This window comes from Panthera onca, chromosome B4 (assembly GCF_046562875.1).
Source record: "Panthera onca isolate mPanOnc1 chromosome B4, mPanOnc1 haplotype 2, whole genome shotgun sequence".
Classification (NCBI taxonomy): Eukaryota; Metazoa; Chordata; class Mammalia; order Carnivora; family Felidae; genus Panthera; species Panthera onca.
The window spans coordinates 100,772,045-100,795,765 of NC_138345.1; the positions used below are offsets into that span (position 1 = coordinate 100,772,045).

Here is a 23,721-nt window from a genome sequence, read left to right on the forward strand (position 1 = left end):
CTCCATTTAAAAAGCACAGATTATCAGAAAGAATAAAAGAATAGGATGAAGTATGCATCATCTACTGGAAATCCACTTTTAAGTATAAAGATACATATTTAAAGTAAAAGGATGGAAAATTGATACCAAACACTTATGAAAAGAAACATCATATATTGCCAAAATAAACTTTATAATAAGAAATATTAACAAATATAAAGGAGGACTTTTCATCATATATGTTAAAGGAGTCAATTCATCAAAAGGAAATAATAATCTTAAATGAGTATAAAGCTAATGATAAAGCTTTAGAACACATAAAGCAGAAACTGACGGCATTGTCAAAAAAAACAATATTAACATGTCAAAAACTATGAAGGGTTTGAGATTTTACTCTGTTTGCAAACTAGTAAGTTAATGTGGTGTATCTTCACAAAAAGTGCCACTGAGTCCTGAAGCCACTCTACTTGGCAGAAGGGAGTAAAGTCCTCCCTTAGAGACCAGGGATGATTTATTACTTACAGCAACAGCGGTGGCCAGAGTATCACATCTTTTTGTACAGGTTCCTCAAGCCCCAGTTTCTATAGGACAATGTGACAAGGACTAGATGATGTCTCACCTGCACTGCACTGGGTTATAGAAGAGAAACTTTGAGTCTAGGGAACACAAATCTTTTATGATTAGTTATGAGCAAAACTTCCTGACATTTTTATCTGGAGGGAGGCATTATGTTTAGTATAATGGGCAGAAAATAAGCCTGTTCTTTGCTCCAGAGGGAAACATCATCTTTATCTTTCAAGGCTATTTTTGTCTATCTTCCAAGCTTATTTGTTTGAAAACAAGCAAAATTCATGAAAACATAGTTCAGCATAAAAGTACAGTTAGTTATGGCCTCTGGTAACACGATTGAAAAAACGTGAGAAATATACCGAGAATTTTCTCTTAAACAAGACAATCTGCAAACTGGGAGAAAATATTTTTGAAATGTATATCTAAGAAAGGATGTGTATCCAAAATATGTAAAGAGCTGTTTAAACTCAATAATAAGATAAAAAAAAAAAGAGCAAACATTTTGAACAGACATTTCATGAAAGATGCTATATGGATTACATGACAAAAAAACATAAAAATATATTCAACAGAAATAAGTTATTAGAAGAGTTTAAATTAAAACTGTTCTTATATACCACTGCACCTCACTAGAATGGCTAACTTTAGAGACTTAACAGTATGAAGTACTGATGAGTATGTGTACAACTGACAACTATCCATTGCTAGTGGAAGTTCAAAATGCCATGTTTTGGAAAACGGTTTGGCAGTTTTTTACACCATTTAATATATACTAATCTAATAAGCCAGCAATCACCTCTGAATTATATATCCATAAGAAATTATAAACATAAATGCAAAACATATTCAAATATTCATAGAGCTTTATTCACAATGTCTCCCATCTCATAAACAAGCTGTGCCATATCTTCACAATGGAACACATCTCTGCCATACAAAAGAAGGATCATTGATACACATAGCATGGATAAATCTCAAAAGCATTATGCAAAGTGAAAAAGGCCAGACACTAAAAGACTGCCTAATTTTAATTAAATGGATTCCTATAAAAAACAAAACTTGTGTCCGAGCACATCTCTTTGGTTGCTTGAGTTGACACTGGAGCATTGCCTATAAGGGGACATGAGAGATCCTTTTGGGGATGAAGGAAATTTTCCAATCTTGCTGTGGTTCTGGTTAAATTGAATTATTTCTTTAGAATTGTTGAATTTTACGTGTAATTTTTACTTTAGTCAAGCTGTTAAAAATAGGAATGTGACTCTCTTATTTTAGCAAACATCTGAGTTGACTAACCAGTCCTATGTTTTTCTTTTAGCAAGAATTTTCTTGATGTTGTTTGATAGTCGGTTATTTTTTCTTTCTCTCTTATAAATAAATAGTAGTTCGTAAATTGTAATTCATGACGTTTTGTTATTTATTTTTAAAATAACTCATGTTAAAATTTAGCCAGGTTGGAATTCTCTTATTGCCTAAAACTCTACCTTGATTTTGGAAGGTCGTATGTTTTGGGAAAATGACAAGTAATTTATCTCATTTTAATTTTCCAGATTCCCCCCCCCCCCTGAGTTCAGTTCTGGTGACCCTTATGATCCTGACAAAATTTTTTACTTATGCTTTTTGACCTTACCTCAGTAATTCTCAGGGTCATTATATGTCTTACCACATTAATGGCCAACATTTATTGGCCATTTTTTATGTGGTGGATTCTGTTCTAATGACTTCATACATTTATTTCTTTTAAGTCTCACAGCTATGTTGTAAAAGAAGCAAAATTATTTTTTCCCATTTTGTAGATGATGAAACTGAGGCATAGCAACTTGCAAGTTCATATAGCTAGCAGGTGAGGAAACAGGGATTTGACTCCAGGCGATATAACTTTAGCCTTTTCCCTGAACTGTCAATCTACTAATCCTCTAAAATAGAGATCTTGAAGTTTAGTGTCTGGGAGAATCAGTTTATTTAAATTCTATTGTCAGATTTTCTCCCTTGCCCTCATGATTCTTATTTGGTGGGTTTAGGATGAATCCAGTAATCTGTATGTTTAGCAAGCATTCCAGGTGGTGGTTTGTTGAACCCAGTTTGAGAAACCCCTTTTTCTGTGACTTTAAGCTAAGTGTCTAACTTTTCTGGACCTTTGTCTCCTACTTAAAGGTGATGTTCTTTTAGGATGGAATGTGATGACTACTCCTGGCACGCAATTCATTCTCTAGAATAAGTTAATTTGCTTTTGTTGCTCTTGGTGTAGGTGTTATTTCATAGAATTAGTCAACAGTGGGAACTGTTTTCAACCCTGTCTTTCAGGGAAATGATATTATCCAATAAGCAAAAGGTGTTTCAAAGTGAAAAGACATCTTATTGAATGTAAATACTTTTTTTCCAATTTGATTATATCGGGAATTATAGCATGTTCTGCTCCAGCATATGTTTCTAAAATACCACCGAGCTCATTTGCAGTTGGTAAATAGAATTATGCTGGTATAATGTAGAAGTTGCATAGCCTTAACTATGATTTATTCTAGTCCAAAGGAGGCAGAATAGAGTTAAATTATAACCTTGGGCAGGAGAAGAAGTCCTTAAGTTTGATACTGAAGAGTCAACAGGATTCCTTTTGGTTTTGTTTTAAGAAAATTAAAAACAAAACAAAACAAACAAACAAAAACAAGTGTCTGTGCATTTGGGGCTCCCTGGCCCGAGGTACATACCCCTCGTCTTGTGTGGTTCTCAAATATTTGCAGACTGTACTGCCCCCTGTGCCTGTTTCACGGGCGAGCCTATTGGCTCAGAGTTTGCCTTCCACCTAGATTTTTCCCACCAATTCTAATAAAGTATTATCATCACTTCTTATCAATTGTATTTTTTTTAAACTCTGGGCTGGACTGCTTGCTTGGGTGGTCCAAATTGTCTTCCAAGGTACCAATATTATTTTTGCTAGTGATCTGTTCCCAAAGTTGCATGTTTTAGTGGTCTTCCCAGAACCTATTTTTCCCACAAGTTTTATTATTTTGGTTATGCCATTTTGTCTGCAATGTGTGGATTTCAAGACGCATATACCTTTTTCTTAATGTTTATTTCTGAGAGGGAGAGAGAGAGAGAGGTGGAGACACAGAATCTGAAGCTGGCTCCAAGCTTGGAGCTGTCAACACAGAGCCTGATGCAGGGCTTGAACTCACGAACTGGGAGATCATGACCTGAGCCAAAGTTGGGTGCCTAACTGACTGAGCCACACAAGCGCCCCACAATACATATATGTTCTTATTTACTTAAAACCCCTATTTCAGGAACATGAACATCTTCAGCTTTGCAGTATTTTATGGTCTTTGGAAGGGACAGTGTGTTAAATGGTTTGTTAATTAAGAAGTAACTTACTTCCTCAGAGGGATCACTTTGTTTCTCATTCCCACTAGTGTTGTATTTGTTTCTTATTATACCATTAAATCCCACTTGAGTTACTTTCTTTTTTAAAGTTGGCAAGATTTCTAACTCGTATTTGAATTTCTTCTATGCGTATATCAAAAGAACATATAAATTCAACTTTAGTTATTAGCTTTTATCTGTAAATTACTGCTTCTTACTTAAAGTTATTTAATATTTTATAGAGCTGGAAACAGTAGAGAAAGAAAATAATTGACTCTAAAGAGGTGTTTTCTATAGTAATAGTTATGATTCTTGTAATTGCTACCATTTATTGAATGTGCATTAAATGTCCACTCATTTTTCTATGAACTTCTCTTGCAATATTACTAATTCTTAATATATTTAATGAATAGAACAGAGATTTTCTAAATAAAGAAAAAAATGAAGGGGCGCCTGGGTGGCTCAGTCAATTAAGCATCTGACTTCAGCTCAGGTCAAGATCTTGAGGTTCGTGGGTTTGACCTCCAGCTCAGAGCCTGGAGCCTGCTTCAGTTTCTGTGTCTCCCTCTCTCTCTCTCTGCTTCTCCCCCACTTGCACTCTGTCTCGCTCTCAAAAATTAATAAACATTAAAAAAATTAAAAAAAAAAAGAAAACAGGAGTCCACCTGTGTCTTTTAGATTCTTCAACAGAAACATGAGGAATCTGAACTAAGTGAATTCCTATTACTAGATAGGAAATTGCTGTTGAAATCTCAACACCGTCACATAAATATTATATTTACGGAATGACAGAGAAACTTATCTAAGTGCAACTACTTTACAGACAATAATGCATTCATGACAGATGTTTTTTTAAAAATGTACCCCTTGCTTTTGTTATAGTTCCTGACATGTTTTTTTTTTCCAGAAATGGAACATAATCTAACCATAGTAAAATAATTTTATGGAGAGAAGCAGCATTATTCGTAGCCACAGAATATATATTTGGGTATTTATTACCTTAGGATTTTAGTTTGGACCTGAAGAGCTCGAATAACAGCATTATTTTAAGTTGTTTCTATGATGTTTTTTGAAGTTACTCTAAGTAGTAAAGGCTCTTCCAGTTCCTAATTCTATGACTTTGGTCAGGTTATTTAAGAGAATCTGAGTCTTGGTTATCCTTTCTATGTAGTGGAGAAGACAAGTGTGTGTTCTTGAGTCATTTCATTGGCTAAATGTGGTAATACATAAAGTACTTGGTCCAGTAACTGCTCTGTAGTTACGTTCCACCTACATGGAATAGCAGTGAATTTTTTTTTTTATCACTATTGGTGTTAAATTTAGAAACAATGATTACTGATAGCAAATATGATTGCTGTCCATATTTACTGTGTTTTCATAACCTAGGCAGGTATAGTCTGCTGATTTAACAGCTTTGGCAAGTTGCACTATTGCATGAATTTAACTTGATTTCATGGGATAAAACAGAATGAGCACCGTGGTTCATGGCTGTCAGTAGTGAAAAATAGCTGGAAATCAGACAAACAGCTTCATTGCTGAGATTGTTTCCGGGCTAAAAGTTCTTCCAACAGCTGTTTGTTTTGGCCATTAATCGTGTTCATTCTTTTTTTTAAACTGGGGGAAATATGATTTTCTTTAAAAAGAGAAGATAGGCTGGTTATTTCTGAAGTCAGGAAGGACTCCTGTCCTTCCACTATTGTGGTCTTTTGGCTGCCTTGACAGTTGGACTGAGGACGTTTCCTTTTGTTTCTCTCCACTTCTTTATTCTCAGTGCTCAGACTCAGACTGCCGTGGTAGGAGGGAAAAAAAGCAGGAGCTCTTTAATCCTAGAGAAGGAGCTTTGTAGCAGTTACCTTCAAGAAAAGTTTACTCCCCAAAGGAGTATTTAATATTACATAGACACTGACTCACTGAACAGAGAGAGAGAGAAAGAGAGAGAGAGAGAGAGGTTGAGAGAGAGATGAGAGAATATGAGAATTCAAGCCAGCAAGAAAGAAAGATACTTAACTGAAGATGAAGGGAAGTTTTGCCTCTTCCTGGAAGTTATATTATTAGGTTTTTTTTTTTTTTTTTTAAATCATGATGACTGCTAGTTTTGTTTAAAGTATTTGTTCTGGAAATACTAAAGTTGGAGTCTACCAGACTGAGGTTAGAAGCATTTTCTTTGGCAGCAAGAAGATACTTTTATAGAAGCCATGCCTGTACTTGGGGTTGCCTCAAAACTGAGACAGCCAGCTGTTGGGTCAAAGCCTGCTCATACTGCTCTTCTGATACCAAATCTTGGCACTACTGGGTCACAGCCCTATTCTTCAAGACCTTTGGAACTTACTGAACCGGAGAGCTCAATGCTTTCTTGTCAGCTCACATTAAAAGCAACCTGTGAATTTGGAGAGAAGAAACCCCTCCAAGAGAAAGCTAAGGAGACAGAAGACAGTAAGGTTAGTGGCTGAAGGTTACTTGCAGACTTTTGAATGCAAATTTCCTTTTAGGTGGGATATAAAGCCTGTTGTGAAATGGGGAGTGGTAGAGGAAATCCGGAGTAAGAAAGTAAGTAGTTTGCATGACTGAACAGCTAAATATTTAGCATATGTAAAAGTGTATTGATAACTTACAGTTGTAGAAAAGTCATGAACAAATTTCTCTGAAAATGCATGTTTGTTATCACTGAGTACTTCTTGATAAAGCCCCTAGTTAGTCCTAGATATCTTTTTTCTTCATTTCTAATAACCATAACCAATCACAAATATGAGAAAAGAGGGACCTATTTTTCATGCATATTATAGTATAAAAGAAGGATTTATCTGTAAAAATCCATATAGATGCCATGACTTTTTTCTCAATGTCATTTGCAGTTTAAACACTTTCTGCTTGAAAGTATGTATCTTAGAATGCTTAATTCATTGCAATATGAAAAAATGAAATATTGTTTTCCTTGATACTGTAAATTTGTCTGGATTTTTCACTTGTAAATTGAAACCTTACTGTTTTACTTATTACTAACATCTTTTTCAGTCATTTAATTTATGATATTTTGGGAGCAGTGGCTCCTAGCGCTTGGTGTGTAAGCCATCCTGCATGTTTTCTCCAGATGCTGAGGGGTAACAGGGTCTTTCAGTTGCTGAACTTTAGGGGGATTCATTTGTACCTTGATAAACATCACTTTTTAATGCAGCGTTAATCAAAGTCAGCATTCTCACCTCTGGTTTAGGAAATGCTTTGATTTTACTTTCCTACCCAAATGTAATTTTCAAATGACTTCAGAAAAAACTAACTTTATATTGAAATAAAATCTACAAGTTAAAAAGAAAGCCATCCCGTTTGCCTGAAACGTCCACCTGTTCAAATCCTCTAAGGAAAAGCCAAATGCAACTTTTTCCCTAAAGTCTTTGCTAGCTACCCCTTACCCTCCTTTCCTCTCTTGTGATTCTTTGCCTGTAGTAATCCTTAAGGCACATTTATTTACATTGTGTTTTAATTATCTGGATAATTTATTTCCATTCCCACTGTGAAAATATGTAGATGGCAAGGCCCTATTTATGCTATGCTACAGCTCCCTCTGCCTAGTGCTTTCTGCCTAAAATTCAATAGTATTTGAATGGATTAATACATTAATGGATGAATCAATGAATGAATAATTCTTCTGAGAAAGATTTAGTTAAATTCATTAGTCTCTTTGTATCATTTACTCTATAAAATATAGGGTTTAGAGTGAATGATTTTTAAAGTATTTGTAGCTCTCAAGTTATGTTATTCCTTCTGTGTTTTAAGAAAACATTAGAAAGTCACACAAGAAAAATCAGTTAAAAAATAATTGATTGTAGGCTTATAGTTCTTAGTCCAATATAAGCAATTCAGGGTAAAAGTAGAGAAGTATAAGTTATCAACAAAAGACTAAAAATATGTACCTTTATGCAGATAATTAAAAGCAAATACCCTATAAGCCTGTTCTAATGTTCTGTGTACCCACAACGACTCCTCTGGATTAGATGGAAAGAATAGGTAGGCCCTTTTTCTTTGCTGACCATGGCTATCATCTGCAGGTTTCGTCAAACTTCCACTTTGCTAAATGCCCCTGGCCTAAGACTTATGTACCATAAGTACTGTTTTCAATCCAGTTTGGTTGACCTCTTTGGCTAACACACATATCAATCACATATCTGATATTCCAATAAGCCTCTGTGGTAAGCAGTGTTGTATTTATGGGATGTTTTTTAACATGCTACTTATCAGATTAAAAACTTTTTCAAACAAATTTAAAGAATGACTTGTCAGCATTTCAGAATATTTCTCAACGTTACAAAAAAGTATATTTAAAGAATTTTATAAACCTTGAAAAAATAGAACTGAAGAAAAGAGCAAAAATGATCAAGGACGTTGTATTAGAGATAATTAGATCTGACTGCAAAGAGTAGAAAACATAACAATAGGATAAACAACATAGTAGTTTATTTCTTTTTCATGTAAAGAATACTTGGAAGTAAGCAGTCCATAACTGATAAAGTGGCTTCATGGCAATTGTCAGGGAATCCATCTCTGTCTTTTGCCCACCATCACCAGTTTGTGGCATCTATCTCTCAGTCTTGGGTGGATAATTTGAGTTTTGTTCAATTAGAAGGACACCTACTGTTTCATTACGGATTCTTCCACATCCAGTTGGCCTGTGTACCATTCCCAGGCCTTATCTAGCTGCAGTGGAGACTGAAAAATGTAGTGTTTATTCTAGGTAGCCATGTGCCCAGCTAAAAATTACGGGTTCTATTTCTAAGGAAAAGGAGACCCTGTATGGTACCCACAGTAGATGGCTATCGTTAAGAAACATTTATGTGGTGCACTTTGCTAGTCCTTGCACCAGATAACCTTATGGTATGGTTAGAGGAAACAAATCTATATGTGCCTGTCAGAAATGTGTCTTCAATCCAGCACTCCCTTCTCCTATTCTTGTTACTGATTAGTGTAAATACCACTATTCCAGTTACTTGATCTTGAATTCCTAATCTAATATCTGGCAATATACATTCTATAACTTGCTAGAAATTGGGGGGTTTATCTCCATATTAGAGCTTGGGTTTATTCCTTTATACACAGTCTCATTTACTGGCCCTTGTTACATTTCCTGTTGATTATTGCAATAATTCCATAGTGATCTCCCCTCTTCTTGTAGCTCTCCACTACATACATACAACACATTCACCATCCTGCTTACTGCTTGGTAAATTTGTCACTTCTGGTGTCTTAGAATTCTTTCATTCAGGCATTCCATTCTCCAATTGTTGACACCTCTTCTTCTTCTATTGTAGTTCCATCTAGCTACTATTTTCCAGATGTCTCCTTCCTGGGTGTCCCCAGTTGTTCAGAATGCTTAGTCTCACTATCCTTTACCAAATAAATAACATTAGTTCCAGATTCCGTGCCACATAAATTTGGAAACTCCATCACCATATCTCAAGGACTTATGTTTTCTCTAGATGTCTCTTGTTCTGCTTTCTTTACGTCTTTGAATTTTCCAGTGCCTCTCTTCATATGGATTGGTTTTTCCATTCTTCCTGGGCATTCATCCAAATAAGGAAGAGAGTCACTTTGCTTTGGAAATTTTACTTAAGAATCTAGAGATTAAAGCTGAGAAAGGGGATTCTATTTTTGTCACAGCTTAGCACATCACATGTAATTAAGGATTAGACACATACTTGTTCTTCAAAGTCCCCTGGCCATACCTACCACTTCCTTCAGCCTCCTTCCCCCTTGGTCTGCCACCTCTCTTTTACCTCTCATTTACCTCTCATTTTTCCTCTCATTTCAGTTTCTTTCTAGTTCTGGGCTCACTTACCTTTTCCCTCTTGAATTACCTATGCAAACTCAAGATTCTTTACATTACTATCAAAATTAATTTTTTGAACACCTACTTTGTGCTTTATGGGAAATTTCTTTTTTTTCCCCCTCATGACATTTCAGAGAAGGCTTATATATTATCCACATTTACAGAGAAATAAACTCAGTGGGAGACATTCATAAGATCAGATGATTAACTAGTACCAAGATCCAGAATTTGAATCTAGGTTTGTTTCTACAAAGGTTTTATTTTTTACTTTTTATTTTATTTCATTTGTCTGTTGCATTACGCTCTCTCTTCATGATGTAATTGCAGTAGTTTTTCTAGATATGCCCTACCTGCCAAATCTCACCCATTCTTGAGTCTGTTCAAAAGTCAAAGAAAAGAGTAAACAAATTGTTGAGGAGGTTAAAGGGAAGGAAAGTTTACATCCAGTTGGAGAGATCTAAAGGAAATTCTAAAAAGAGTAGTTGCCTTTATGTCCATGTTAGTGTGGACATTTTTAAGGACAATTAAGGTAGACAATTCTTAACATTTCATTCATAGAGTGCTAGCACTAATGGTTTAAAAACAGAAGATACTTAAGGCCTTACATTGAATTTTAAAAAAAAAACATGAAGAGCAATATAGACAAGTAAATATATTATATGAATATTGCTGCTAATGAGGGCAATGTTTGTCATATTTAAGGGATGAAAGAAATCCAATTTGGATGGAGCATTTAGCAAAGACTTCATCAAGTATTTGATATTTAATGGGCAGAGAGGACCCAGATATATGGAGCAAAAAGCATTTGTTGGAGAAGATGTTTGCACAGAATGCCCAGTGAATAAACCTTTATAACTTGAGGAGACTGTTTATGGAGAGGAGCAGGTTCTGGTCAAATTATACATGGAGGCAGACTTCATTAGTAGACGTTGGGGAAGGCTCTTACGTAAGAATGGGACAGAATTACGCTGGCAATGATACTTAAGATAAATCATTACAGAGAAGGACTAATATTAATTAATGTTTACAGAGGTTTGTTATATGCCTGGTAGTGGGCCAAGCACTTTATGGAGTATCCTGTTAGTCGTCACAATAGCCTTATGATATAAGCACTATTGACATTTTCATATCATAGATAAAGAAACTGAGGCAGAGAGAAGTTATATTACTTACCAATATCTCAGTGCTAGAGTGTGGTAGAAGAGGGATTCAAACCAAGGCTGTGTGCTTCCAGAAGACATCACTCTTAACTACTAACACTGCCACAGTGAAGATTTTGCTGTGTCAGGGGGATAAAAGAAGGGCTATTGATTGACTTGATTTCTATATAGATGAGTAAGGTTTGTTTTAAATATTTGGTTAACACTGCTAGTGAATTGCAAATACATCATTGGTGTGCCCAAGTGCCTAGAATTATCAGGAGAAGACAATTAAATTGACACATGGTCTCTACCAAATTGCTCCAATAACAGAAATAAATATAAGAAAGCCCATGATAGGATTATAGCAGCAGATGTCAATAGAGTCGAATCTGGCTCTGGCCTCCAGCTGTTTCCTTCTTGGAGAAGATGCCTGATTGCTGAGGACTGTCGACACTCCTGTTGGCTGGCTCACATGGTAGCACTTCCAGAGCTCGCCAGGCCTACAGCTGCACAGGTCAGCCCTCCGCTCCCTAGATGATTCCGCCTTCCTTGCCTCTTTCTGCTGTGCTTGCACATTTACTTATTTGTACTTCAAGAAACATGGTTGTTTCTTTTTCTAGTTATGGCTCATGTTCCAAGTTTCACAGTTAAACTGTTGATGGTCGTTTTAATTGTTTTTGCCTTTGTGGTAGCAATGGTATGCAGAATGTTGTAATGATCCTTGAATTTTAACATTTTCTCTACTGGAAAAATGCTAAGCTTTTCAATATTGTACATTTATTTCTCTTGAGTAACCATTCGTAGAAATGTAGCAATTTGATACTCTTGTCTGTTATTTTAGTTTGTGCTTTACAGTCTTTAAAGAATTATATCTCATGCTTTAAACTACAAAAATACTAAATATTCTTGGGTAAATTAAAAGTGATTAAGTGTTATTAAAAATATCATACAATTTTTTTTCATTGTTCTTCAGGTGTCAATATTGAATATATATTTGATGCCAATTTGCGGAACATGTCCTTCTGAGTTACTTAAATGTTTATAGGACTATAGACATGTTTCTCTTCTTTAATATAAATAAAGGCCCTAAGTATGTTGTAGTAGAAATATAAAATCAATAGACATTTCATTAATTTTTAAGCAAAATTGCTTCATGGCTGCATGCTATCACATCTCCAAGAATTATCCTCAATCTTGAACTTAATGTATAAGGTGGCATAGTTAAAAGAACATCACATTGGGTGCTCAAAGATTTGAATGAAACTTCTGCTAGATCCTGAAAGGATAGCAGGATATCCTGAAAGGATAAGTCATTTAAACTGTCTGAACTTTAATCTCTGTATCCTCTAAAATGAAGTTAATATTTCTTGATAAATATTTCTTAAAGGTAACATGTTTATCTATTTCCTTTCTCCTTCTTACCAATTTTGTCCTATCCATTATCTCTTTTCTCTTATTTTTTTCAATATCTTCCTCTCCAATGGATCCTTTGGACCAGGATTTTTCAAACTTGGCACATTTTGGACCTGATAATTTTTTGTTGTGGGGGTCATTCTTACTATTATAGATTATTTAGTAGCATCCATGCTATTAGTGATTACATACCAGTACCATTCTTCAGTTGTTACAACAAAAATGTGTCCAGACATTGTGAAATGTTTCCAGAGAGAGGCACAAAATCAAACTCAGTTGAGGAAACAGTATTTTACAGTCAGCTTCCAAAAATACTCATGTGGTCACTTTTTTGCCATTGTTTAATACTGTAGTGTGATTGACACATTACATTAATTTCAGATGTACAACACAGTGTTTCAACAACTCTATACTTTATGTTATGCTCACCACAAGTGTAGCTGTCATCTGTCACCATACAGTGCTATTATGATATCATTAAAATATTCCCTATGCTGTATCTTTCATCCCTATGACTTGTTCATTTCATGAATGGAAGCCTGTACCTTCTAGTTCCCTTCACCTGTTTTGACCTTCCCTCTAGCAACCACCTGTATTTATGCATCTGTTTCTCCTTTTTGTTTATTTGCTTATTTGTTTTGTTTTCTAGATTCCACGTATAAGTGAAATCATATGGTATTTGTCTTTCTCTGTCTGACCTATTTCACTTAGCATGATACCCTCTAGGTCCATTCATGTTACAAATGGCAAGATCCCATTCTTTCTTATGGATGAGTAATATTCCATTATATACATTATATATGTGTGTGTGTGTGTGTGTGTGTGTGTGTATATATCTATCTATCTATATATATATATAGATATATATATATATATCTATATATATATATATATATATATCTGTGTATATACACACACATATACACATAAACACACACCCCATCCTTTTTATCCATTTACTGTCGATGGGCACTTGGATTACTTCCATATCTTCACTATTATAAAATAATGCTACAATAAATACAGGGGTGCATCTATCTTTTCGAATTAGTGCTTTCTTTGGGTAAATACCCACTAATGGAATTACTTGATCATATTGTCTTTGTATTTTATTTTATTTTTTTTTACATTTTTTTTAACGTTTATTCATTTTTGAGACAGAGAGAGACAGAGCATGAATGGGGGAAGGTCAGAGAGAGAGGGAGACACAGAATCTGAAACAGGCTCCAGGCTCTGAGCTGTCAGCACAGAGCCCATCGCGGGGCTCGAACTCACGGATCGCGAGATCATGACCTGATTCAAAGTCGGACGCCCAACCGACTGATCCACCCAGGCGCCCCTATTTTATTATTTTTTTGAGGAAACCCTGTACTGTTTTCCACAGTGGTTGCACCAATTTGCATTCTCACCAATAGTGCATGAGGGTTCCCTTTCACATCCTCACCAACACTTGTTATTTCTTGTCCTTTTGATCATGTATCTGTTGGCCATCCATCTGTATGTCTCTTTGGGAAAATGTCTATTTGGGTCTTCTGCCTATGTTTTAATGGTGTTGAGTTGTATAAGTTCTTTATATATTTTGGATATTAACCCCTTATTGGGTTTATCATTTGCATATATCTTTTGCCATTCATTAGTTTTCCTTTTTGTTTCATTGATGGTTTCCTTCACTGTGCAAAAGCTTTTTATTTTGGTGTAGTCCCAATAGTTTTAGTTTTGCTTTTGTTCCCCTCGCTTGAGGAGACATACTGGAGAAGTGTTGCTAAGGCCAATGTCAAAGAGATGACTGCCTATGTTTTCTTCTAGGAGTTGTATGGTTTCAGGTCTCTACTATTTTTTAATATTAGTATTATTTCCTTCAATCTGTTGCAGATGGTCACTCCTTTTTTTTCAACTTTGCAAATATATTTCTTGAAAGGGTAGTTTGTATTCAATGCCAAGCTTTCCTGGTTTCTGACTCCCCTTCTGTTTTCCTAGAGGTTACCAACAGGTTTTGAAAGACCTCTCTTCTTGGTTAATATTTCTTTTGTATGTATATATGTATGTTAACATTTTAGCTCTTGTTTTCATCTTGTTTGCAGCACTTGACATATGCTAAGCACAATTCTCTCTTTGGAACATTCCAATATTTACTAGCTCAGGGACCTTGGTGAGTCAATTAATACTGAAGTCTTAGTTTCTTCATTTATAAAATGAGGATAAACTGCTTCATAAAATCATTTTGAAGAATAAATGAGACATTGCATATAAACTATATTCCAACAGAGAACCCAATATGTAGTTGGTGGTGAACATTCATTACCTATGATATAGTCTTATAAAAATATCTAGCAGTTTCACACAAAAATTCATGATGTTAAGAATTGGTAGTAGAACAAAAGAGGCAGTGATTAATTGTCCATGCACAGGGAAAATAATGTGTCAGGCATATTTTGCTGAGTCAGTTTGTTTAGCCAAATATATTTGTAAAAAAGAACATTTTAGGTAGACTAGCATTTACAAAGGTGTATAATATTGTGCTGTGTTTAGAACACTACAGATTATTCACCAATCCTAGAATGCAGGATGCAAGTAAGAGAGATGAGGTTGAGTTGAGGCATGAGGAAGATGGCCATTAGGTTCCAGTAAGCTGTTTGAACTTACTTTTTAGCAGATGGGAGGAGGGTGTCAACATGAAATGAGTAAGTCTGTATTTTAGAAAGATAATGATGAAATGAAACTTGGGAAGATTCAGTTAAAGGGAGAGAAGTTCAAAAATACAGAAGAGGAGACGAGTGCGTTTAGAGCAAAATCTTGACTAAAATACAGAGCTTAGAGCATTGGAAGAGGGGCAAGTCTAGTAAAGGAAGCTATCGATGTTTGGATTCATTTATTAATTATCACCAATTCACAAAAGTTTAAGGCTTGAAGGATAAATGCATTTTTTCAAACAAAAATTTACAGTGTACTTGGACATGATAATTTGTGAGCTTGGCAGCAAGTAACAGTTAAAACTAATGATAAGCACTAATACTTTTTGAGTACCTACTACATGCACATCCTCTACACAGTTTATTATTACTATGATTGAAAGTATATGGGAACTGAGTTCAGATTGGTGCTAAAGTGTAGCAGGAATTCCAATGTAGGTGTATTTGAGTCCTATGTCAGTCTCCCTCTCTATTTCTCTCTGATTAAAATTCATAAATTAGAGTTAAAAACCAATGCTATTCTTTTCTCTCTTTGTGGATATTGAGTCACATATGGGGTGAAAAAAAGAAAGAAAACTATGGATCCTTGCCAGTAGTAATGAATTAATCTTTCACAAGTTTCACTCTTAATTCTTCCTTTCCCCCCAGCACCCACCGTTGCTCCATTTTGGCTTTAAAATGTGCTTTTCTTTGGATTTCTAGTCATTCGGGCCAATAGGGAAATTCAATATCTGTGGGAGAGTTCATTAACTGGATACATGGCAGGAATTCCCCACTGTTCCCAGTAAATGGAATGATTTGTTAAAAAGTGTCGCAATTCTGCCTGCAGATAAAGTCACCAGATGAGACAGCAATGTCAAACATTTACCATTTTCCCAATAAAATAACATGATGTAGTCTCCATAAAAGAAAAACAAAACAACAAATCATTACTTTTCTCTATATTTCGATGTTGTAAAGAATTCTTTTGTAAAACTGAAAACCTGAGGGGGGCAGGTTCACAATTTTCCATCATGAAATGTGTTACATTTTATAAACCATCAACATAGCATCGTGTTAGTTAAAGTAATTCTAACTGCTCTAACACATGAGCTCAAGGTCTTAGTGGCTCAACACAGTAGGAATTTACTTTTCATTCATTTAGCTGTTACATATAGTGGGGGCTTGAGGAACTGTGGTGCATAGGTCACATCTGGGCTGGCACCCAAGTTTATTACGTCAAGTTTTATTGGAACACAGCCATGCCATTGGTTTGTGTGTGGCCTATGGTTGCTTTTGTGCTATAACAGCAGAGTTGAATGGTTACAACAGAGACTGTATGGCCTGCAAAGACTAAAATATATACTATCTAGCCCTTTACAGGAAACGTTTGCTGACACATGCATCTGATAATTCAGGAAAGCAGATTCCTTCCAACTTTTGGTTCCATCATCCCACTTGTAGCCAGCCGTCAGTGAAAGAGAGAAAATAGAAGATTGCTTAAGAGACTTAGAAATTTCACATGTCACCTCTACTCAGTTATCTTCCACATTGTCAAGCTGTCCAGGGCACATTGAGTAACTGGAAGACCGTCATTACACTCAGGTTACTAGGTGTACAGAAGGAAAATCTTGTAGTTAACTCAGCTTAAAAAAAAATAGACCAGGCACATCTAGATAGAAGTATCATATAACAAGCTCACTGTGGGGGCGCCTGGGTGGCTCAGGCAATTAATCATCTGACTTCGGCTCAGGTCATGATCTCATGGTTTGTGGGTTCGAATCCTGCAACCTGCTTCAGATTCTGTGTCTCCCTCTCTCTCTGCCCCTCCCCAGCTTGCACTCTGTCTCTCTCTGTCTCTCAAAAATAAATAAATGTTAAAAAATTAAAAAAATAAATACAAATCTCCCTGTGTTCTCATGACTCCTCTGACTGTTCCTTACCTTACAATTTTGTGAACCGCCTTCAAGTTTTCCTTTTCTAATCTGCTGTTTCAAACTCAGATCTGGAAAGCAACTCTACATTGGTTCTGTGCCCTTGTTTCTATTTGCCTTACCACTCAGTTTTTAGCATTCTTCTTTTGCTGGTTCTGGAAGCTCTCTATCAGTGCTGGAAACCAGAAAAACTAAGGCAGTGTAGGATGTGAATTCTAGAAGTGACCTTGAAAGAATCCAAATGGAGTCAGGCATCACAGCAGGAGGGAGGCATTTGCTGACTTCTAGATATGGTCCAGTGGGTGGCGGCATAGTTGTCTGAGGGAAGATCTGCTGTCTTGGCCTAGAGATAGGATGTAGCTTTGGTCAGCACATTGCAAATTGGTTCCAAAGTGGACCTTGTGGGAATGTGTGGATGGGTCATTGACAAACCCACTACCAGCCTTGAAAGAAGCAACTCACTGATCCTTTCGGACCAGGGTGAGCAAATATAAGAAGCAGTACCTGTAACAACCTCTTTTCAAATGAAAGATAAATTTCTAAATTACTTAATCGGTCTTTAGATTTAGTGTTGCATATGGGACTATCTCTACTCAGTTTTCTGTTTCTGGTTGACAATCAATTGAAATTGCTCCTTTTTTAGACTCTAAGAAATACACAGGTTGTGTATTTCTCCTCATTGCCCCTGAATGCTCTCATTTTTAATATAATTTTCTGTGCTTTCTTTTTTGGAAAATTTATTGAATTTCTACACAGTGATATTTTTGTCAGAACCTTTCATGTTGTTATTTTGACCCATATATTTTTTTGGATTGTATTTCACATTTCCTTTGTCTCTAAACCATCTGCTTTTTATAGCTGTTTCTTCCTTCCTGTGGTTGACTTTTTGATATTCACACTTGTGAGTTGCTTTCTTCCATTGAGCACAAGGTTTATCATCTCCAACAATATGTTCTCTCTGTTTTTTCCCTCTGATTCAGGCTAGACCCATTGTATTCTAAAACCAGCCTGCTATTTCACAAATGTAAATCCCTCAATGGCTACTTCTAGGTATACCTCATGGATTCTAGGTGGCTTTTCTTGTGTTTGTTAGTCATTCATCCAATCAACTATTTATTGTCCATCATTACCTATTTATTGCATACTTGTCATGCAGAAGGCAAAGTGTGTGTGTGTGTGTGTGTGTGTGTGTGTGTGTGTGTATAAAATGAGCTTATTTTAGCGTGATAGGCTTTATGGGAAATATACTTGCAACAACCAGGACTCTTTTAGAAATATATATTCATTCTTTTTATGGCAACATTAAATTTTTAATTAACATTACCTAGAAATATCAATTGATTATAATTCCAATTTTCAATAATCATTACTTTTATTATACATTTAGAGTATGTCTGTTTTATTTAGGATAGATTTGTCCCTTCCAGTTGTGACAATTGTGACAATGTCTCTAGACATTGACTTTCCCGGGAGAAAAAATTGCCCCCAGTTTAGAACCACTGACTTAGATCCTGCCTTGTTTGAAAAAGGATTTACTAGAATTTAAAAATGTATGTAACATAAAAGATTTTGAAACATATGCAAATAAAATGGGATTACAAGAAGAAAAAAATAGAAAAGGATAATGATACAGAAGAGGAGGGTGTATAAAATTTGTGCTGTGATGTGTTGTATCATTGCTGGAAGTCATCTGTGCATTTGGATCTTAGCTTTTGAGTTGCTGATACATAAAGGTTAAGCAAGTGATGTTTTAGTCAGTGCCCAAAGCATGAGCTAATATTTGCTCAGCAGAGTCACATCTTTGTTTCTGGGTGAACAAAGAAATGTTTCCTATGGATAGCTATGGAGACATTCTTATGTAATTTAGGTAACAATTATCTCAACATATTTATTACAGATTTTAGTTATTGTTTTCTGTATTTATCCCTACCTTCTATACAAAACCATTAAAATAAAATTTTCAATTAAATTCACTTAGGATGACCAATTTTAATGGTTTTCATAAGACTGTCCTGATTTTAGCATTGCAAGTCTCTTGTTCTGGGAATATTGCAGCCCAGAACAAACTGGGATGATTAGTCACTTTCATTCTGGATCAGATTTTCTTTTTTTTTTTTTTCTTTTTTTTTTTTTTTTTTGGTTGTTGTTTGTTTTATTCTGTTTTTTAAAAAAATTGTTTTAACGTTTTTATTTATTTTTGAGACAGAGAGAGACAGAGCATGAGCAGGGGAGGGGCAGAGAGAGAGAGGGAGATACAGAATCCGAAGCAGGCTCCAGGCTCTGAGCTGTCAGACAGGGCCTCATGTGGGGCTCGAACTCACAGACTGTGAGATCATGACCTGAGCCAAAGTCGGACGCTTAACCAACGGAGCCACCCAGGTGTCCCATTATTCTCTTTTTTTTTGAATTAATTATGAATTTTAATTTTGTAGACGAAAATATATTTTATATTAGTCAATTTTAAGATATTGCCTCATTTAATTAAGAATTTATCATCAGACATTGTCAGTTTTCTATTCAGACAGAACAATCTATCTTTTGTTTAACAGCAATTATTCAGATTAGAAGTAATTTCTATGGAAGTTCTGCTTTTCAAAGAATAGTGATTTTTTTTTATGAGGTTCAAATGTTTACATCTGTTCCTTCCTTATCCATACAATATATTTAAAAAATGTTTATTTATTTACTTTGAGAGAGAGGGAAAGCATGATAAGGGGAGGGCCAGAGAGAGAGACCGAGAGAGAATCCCAAGCACTCTCCATGCTCAGTGTGGAGCCCTGAGCCTTAAAACTTTCTATTATATTTAAGAATCATAATAGCATAATATCATTCACTGTAAGTTTGTGGAATGCATTTAGTAAAATATTTGGCTTGTTGGAAAACATTTTTAACTTTTATTTTTAAGTTTGTGGTGAAGCATAATAAACACGAACCAAAAGATATACATATCATAAATGTATAGCTCATGAATTTTCAGAAACAGAACACACCTGTGCAAGCAGTGCAGAACAGGAAACAGGCATTGCCAGCATCCCAGCTCAATACAGGACCCTGGAATCGTTACCTGCGCCTAAATCAAGAGCAGGATGCTTAACTCACTGAGCCACCCAGGTGCCCCTTATCCATACAATTTTAACTCATGTTGACAATACCGAATGTCCTCTCTTCCATTTTGTGTGAAAGACTTAGAGCTGTCAGTAAAACGAATTTCCAACGTAATTTCCAACATGAGTCCTATGGGTCCTGAGTTGAATAGAGTGATACCTTGAGGTATGTGCACTTAGTTCTTTCTACACCACAAAGAACGGGACTTTCATCTTTCTGCAGCAGCATACTTCTCCTCTGTAAGACAGACAGGATGTGGTCTGGAAGAAAGTCCCCACTTTAACAATAGACCATTGACAGAATGTTTGGGAAGCTTGAAAAGGAAGAGAGCATCTGTCTACACCCAGAATTATCAGAAGCATTTGTGTGTGTGAGAATCTTAGGTTTCAGAAATATGTTTTTTTAAGGGCACCCATTTTCCTTCTCTGTTTTTATTGGACAAGAAGAGTTGCCTTCAAGATAACAAAACATTTTAAAATCAAGGGAGGAATTGCATCACATTTTGTCTAGTTATCCCGGGCAGAAAATTAATTCCCTCAGGCACGAAACACATTTTGTTTAGCCCTTATGTATGGTCTGTGTGAATCTAGCTGAGCAAATTTGGAGGGAGAAGATAAAATGCAACTGAAAGAGAATGCTGGGGAGAATTCAAAGGGAAAGAAGTCTTTCCAGGCAGAGTAACCCAGGTGCTGACTTTACCTACAATTCATTCTGCTTGCAGTAGGAGAAAAGATGCACAGTAGAGTGTGGATGTCACAAGCACTGACATATCCTTTTCTTCTTTCCAGCCTTGAAAAATAGTAATTCAATTTAAATCAAATTTACTACCTTAAGAAGTTGCAAGAAAATCTTTGTCATTTTATTCATGTTCATGCTTTTCCTTTTGTAGCTTATTTTGCTTCCCAGAGGAAAGTTCCTATATACACCACCCTGTCACAACGTTGATTTGCATGAACGTATCCATTTAGTGCAGCTGCCATTAAGTTGAACATAGAGTTAGAGTGAGTGCCAATGCCTGCCTTGTCTTTTGCTTTCTTCTTTTCAAATGTGGTTGTGAAAAACTTTTGTTCAAATGTCTTACCACCTGGCTCCTCTTGTGGATGTGTTGCTAGTCTCCAAAGGACTTGGCAGCGGGGTACTTCCTGTTCAGCAGGCTTTCATTTACAGGACATCTGTAAAACCACAACATGAATAGTCAGAATAGCAAAAACGGTCTTCTAATGAACGTAGTAAAACTTCAGAGCAAATTCTTGAGCCAGGAGAAAGTGTCCCAAAGAGCAGATGTAATTTAGGATGAGTAAGACATAAGTCAAGGTGTGGGTCTTTTACTCTCCACCAGAAAATGCTTGGGTTTCCTGGCAGTGCAATTATGTAATGACTGTGGTTTTTTGTGGTGTACTTTTTTTTTTTTTTTTGTCAACTGTGTCTCAGACAGGGAGGAAGAAAGAACCAATTGGGTTGTGTAACTTTATAAATAGAAACAGCCATATTGAAATAACGAGACTGCTCTGAGTTAAGCTGATGAATTTTGCTTCTTGCTGCAAACTCAGGCTACTGAATGAATATAAGATCCATCCTGTGGAGTAATTTCTCAGGTTTGACCAAGAATGTTTAATGGGAAAAATCAGCAAGAAGTTCTTACCCTCCTTCCATTATACTCCCAAATATTTTAGTCCAAATAAATCAAAACCATTTCTCTGTTGGAAGTAGTCAAGTTGGAGACACACAGGAACTTTGTCCTCTACTACAAATAAGGAATAATGAGCTCATACTATTTTTAATACAGCCCATAATTTACTAAACACTGGGAACAGTTTATCCTGGCAGTGGCATAAAGGATAAAGAGGTACCTACCTTATCATCTGTGGAACAAAATGTGTCCTACATTTTTCATATGTTCTGGAACAGTAGGTGATTTCAATTCTATTGCCTCTTTAATTTACAGGGCAGAACCCAGGTAAATAGAGAAAAATCTCCTTGAGAAGGTCCAAAAACATTAGTCTTCCCAGCATGATTCCATTCAATTGGATATATGCTCCGAAAGAGAGATTGTGCTCTGTTTGCCAGTTAGCTGAGGTTTATAGATCATAGGTTCTGAACCTCTCAGTGATTGTATAACAGTAGTATTTTCTTTGAGTTTTGTGGCTACGAAAGTGATACCAGTCCTTCCTAGATACTGTTGAGAAATTAGTCTTTCCTAGCACAGCTGCAGTCTTGGTAATTTCAAAGTTCTCCCTAATCTGATAGAAATGAATGTTCTCATTTAATCCTTTACTGTAAGGAAAGGCCTATTTGATTCAAGTTGACATCCACTGAGATGTCAAAAGCAATGTATTTTTTGTAATTGAAGTTTCAAATGGATAACATAGTGATTAGACAAGTCTATACATTATGCTCTGCTCATGAGCGTAGTCACCATCTGTCACCATACAACTCTATTACAATACTATGGACTCTATTCTCAACGTTTATTTTTATTTTTTTTTTTATTTTTGGGACAGAGAGAGACAGAGCATGAACGGGGGAGGGGCAGAGAGAGAGGGAGACACAGAATCGGAAACAGGCTCCAGGCTCCGAGCCATCAGCCCAGAGCCCGACGCGGGGCTCGAACTCACGGACCGTGAGATCGTGACCTGGCTGAAGTCGGACGCTTAACCGACTGCGCCACCCAGGTGCCCCTGGACTCTATTCTCTACGCAGTACCTTTCATCCCCATGACTTAGTCATTCCATAACTGAAAACCTGTACCTCCCACTCCCCTTCACCCATTTTGCCCATGTCCCCACTTCCAACCAACCAATTTGTTCTCCGTATTTATGAATATCTTTCTGCTTTTTATGTTGGTTTCTTTGTTTTGTTTTCTAGATTGCACATATAAGTGAAATCGTATGGCATTTGTCTTTCTCTGTATGATGTATTTCACTTTACATGATACTTCTAAGTTTGTACATGTTGTCACAAATGGCAAGATTTCATTCTTATGGCTGAGTAATATTCCATTATATAAATTTTTATCCATTCATTTGTTGGTGGACACTTGGATTGCTTCTTGACTAATGGACATAATCATGCAGTAAACATGTGGGGAGGGATATCTTTTTGAATTAGTGGTTTTGTCTTCTTTGGGTAAATACCCACTAATGGAATGACTGGATTGTATTGTTTTTCTATTTTTAAATCTTTTGAGGAATCTCTGTACTGTTTTCTATAGTGGCTGCACCACTATGAATTCCTACCAACAATTTATGAGTGTTCCCTTTTCTCCACATCCCCATCAACACTTGTTATTTCTTGTCTTTTTGATACTAGCCATTCTTACTAGTATGAGGTGATATCTTATTGTGCTTTTGATTTGGATTTTCCTGACAATTAGTGATGTTGAGCGTCTGTTCATATGTCTGTTGGCCATCTGTATGTCTCTTTGGGAAAATGTCTATTCAGGTCTTCTGCCCATTTTTTAATCAGATTGTTTTTTGGTTTTCGGGGTTTTTTTTGGTGTTGAATTATGTAAGTTCTTTATATATTTTGGATATTAACCACTTATCAGATATATCATTTGCATATATCTTCTGCCATTCATTAGGTTGCCTTTTTGTTTCCTGATGGTTTCCTTCACTGTGCAAGAGCTTTTTATTTTGGCGTAGTTCCAGTAGTCTTATTTTTGCTTTTGTTCCCCTTGCCTGAGGAGACATACCTAGAGAAATGCTGCTAAGGCTGATGTCAAAGAGATTACTGCCTGT

General features: G+C 36.0%; 1 protein-coding gene across 5 annotated transcripts in view; it reads left to right on the forward strand.

Annotated features, from left to right (window-relative positions):
- Nucleotides 1–23,721, forward strand: part of NAV3 (neuron navigator 3) — an 821,282-nt gene that overhangs the window by 461,020 nt on the left and 336,541 nt on the right. For 4 of the 5 annotated variants that reach the window (XM_060656893.3, XM_078449653.2, XM_078449655.2 and 1 more), the window contains exon 1: nt 5,683–6,341. The exons of the other annotated variant lie outside the window; for it this stretch is intronic. In XM_060656893.3, the coding sequence (XP_060512876.2) occupies nt 6,099–6,341 (243 nt within the window). In that variant the 5' untranslated portion in view covers nt 5,683–6,098. Of the gene's footprint in view, nt 1–5,682; nt 6,342–23,721 lie in introns of those variants that run through there. 5 annotated transcript variants of the gene reach the window in all.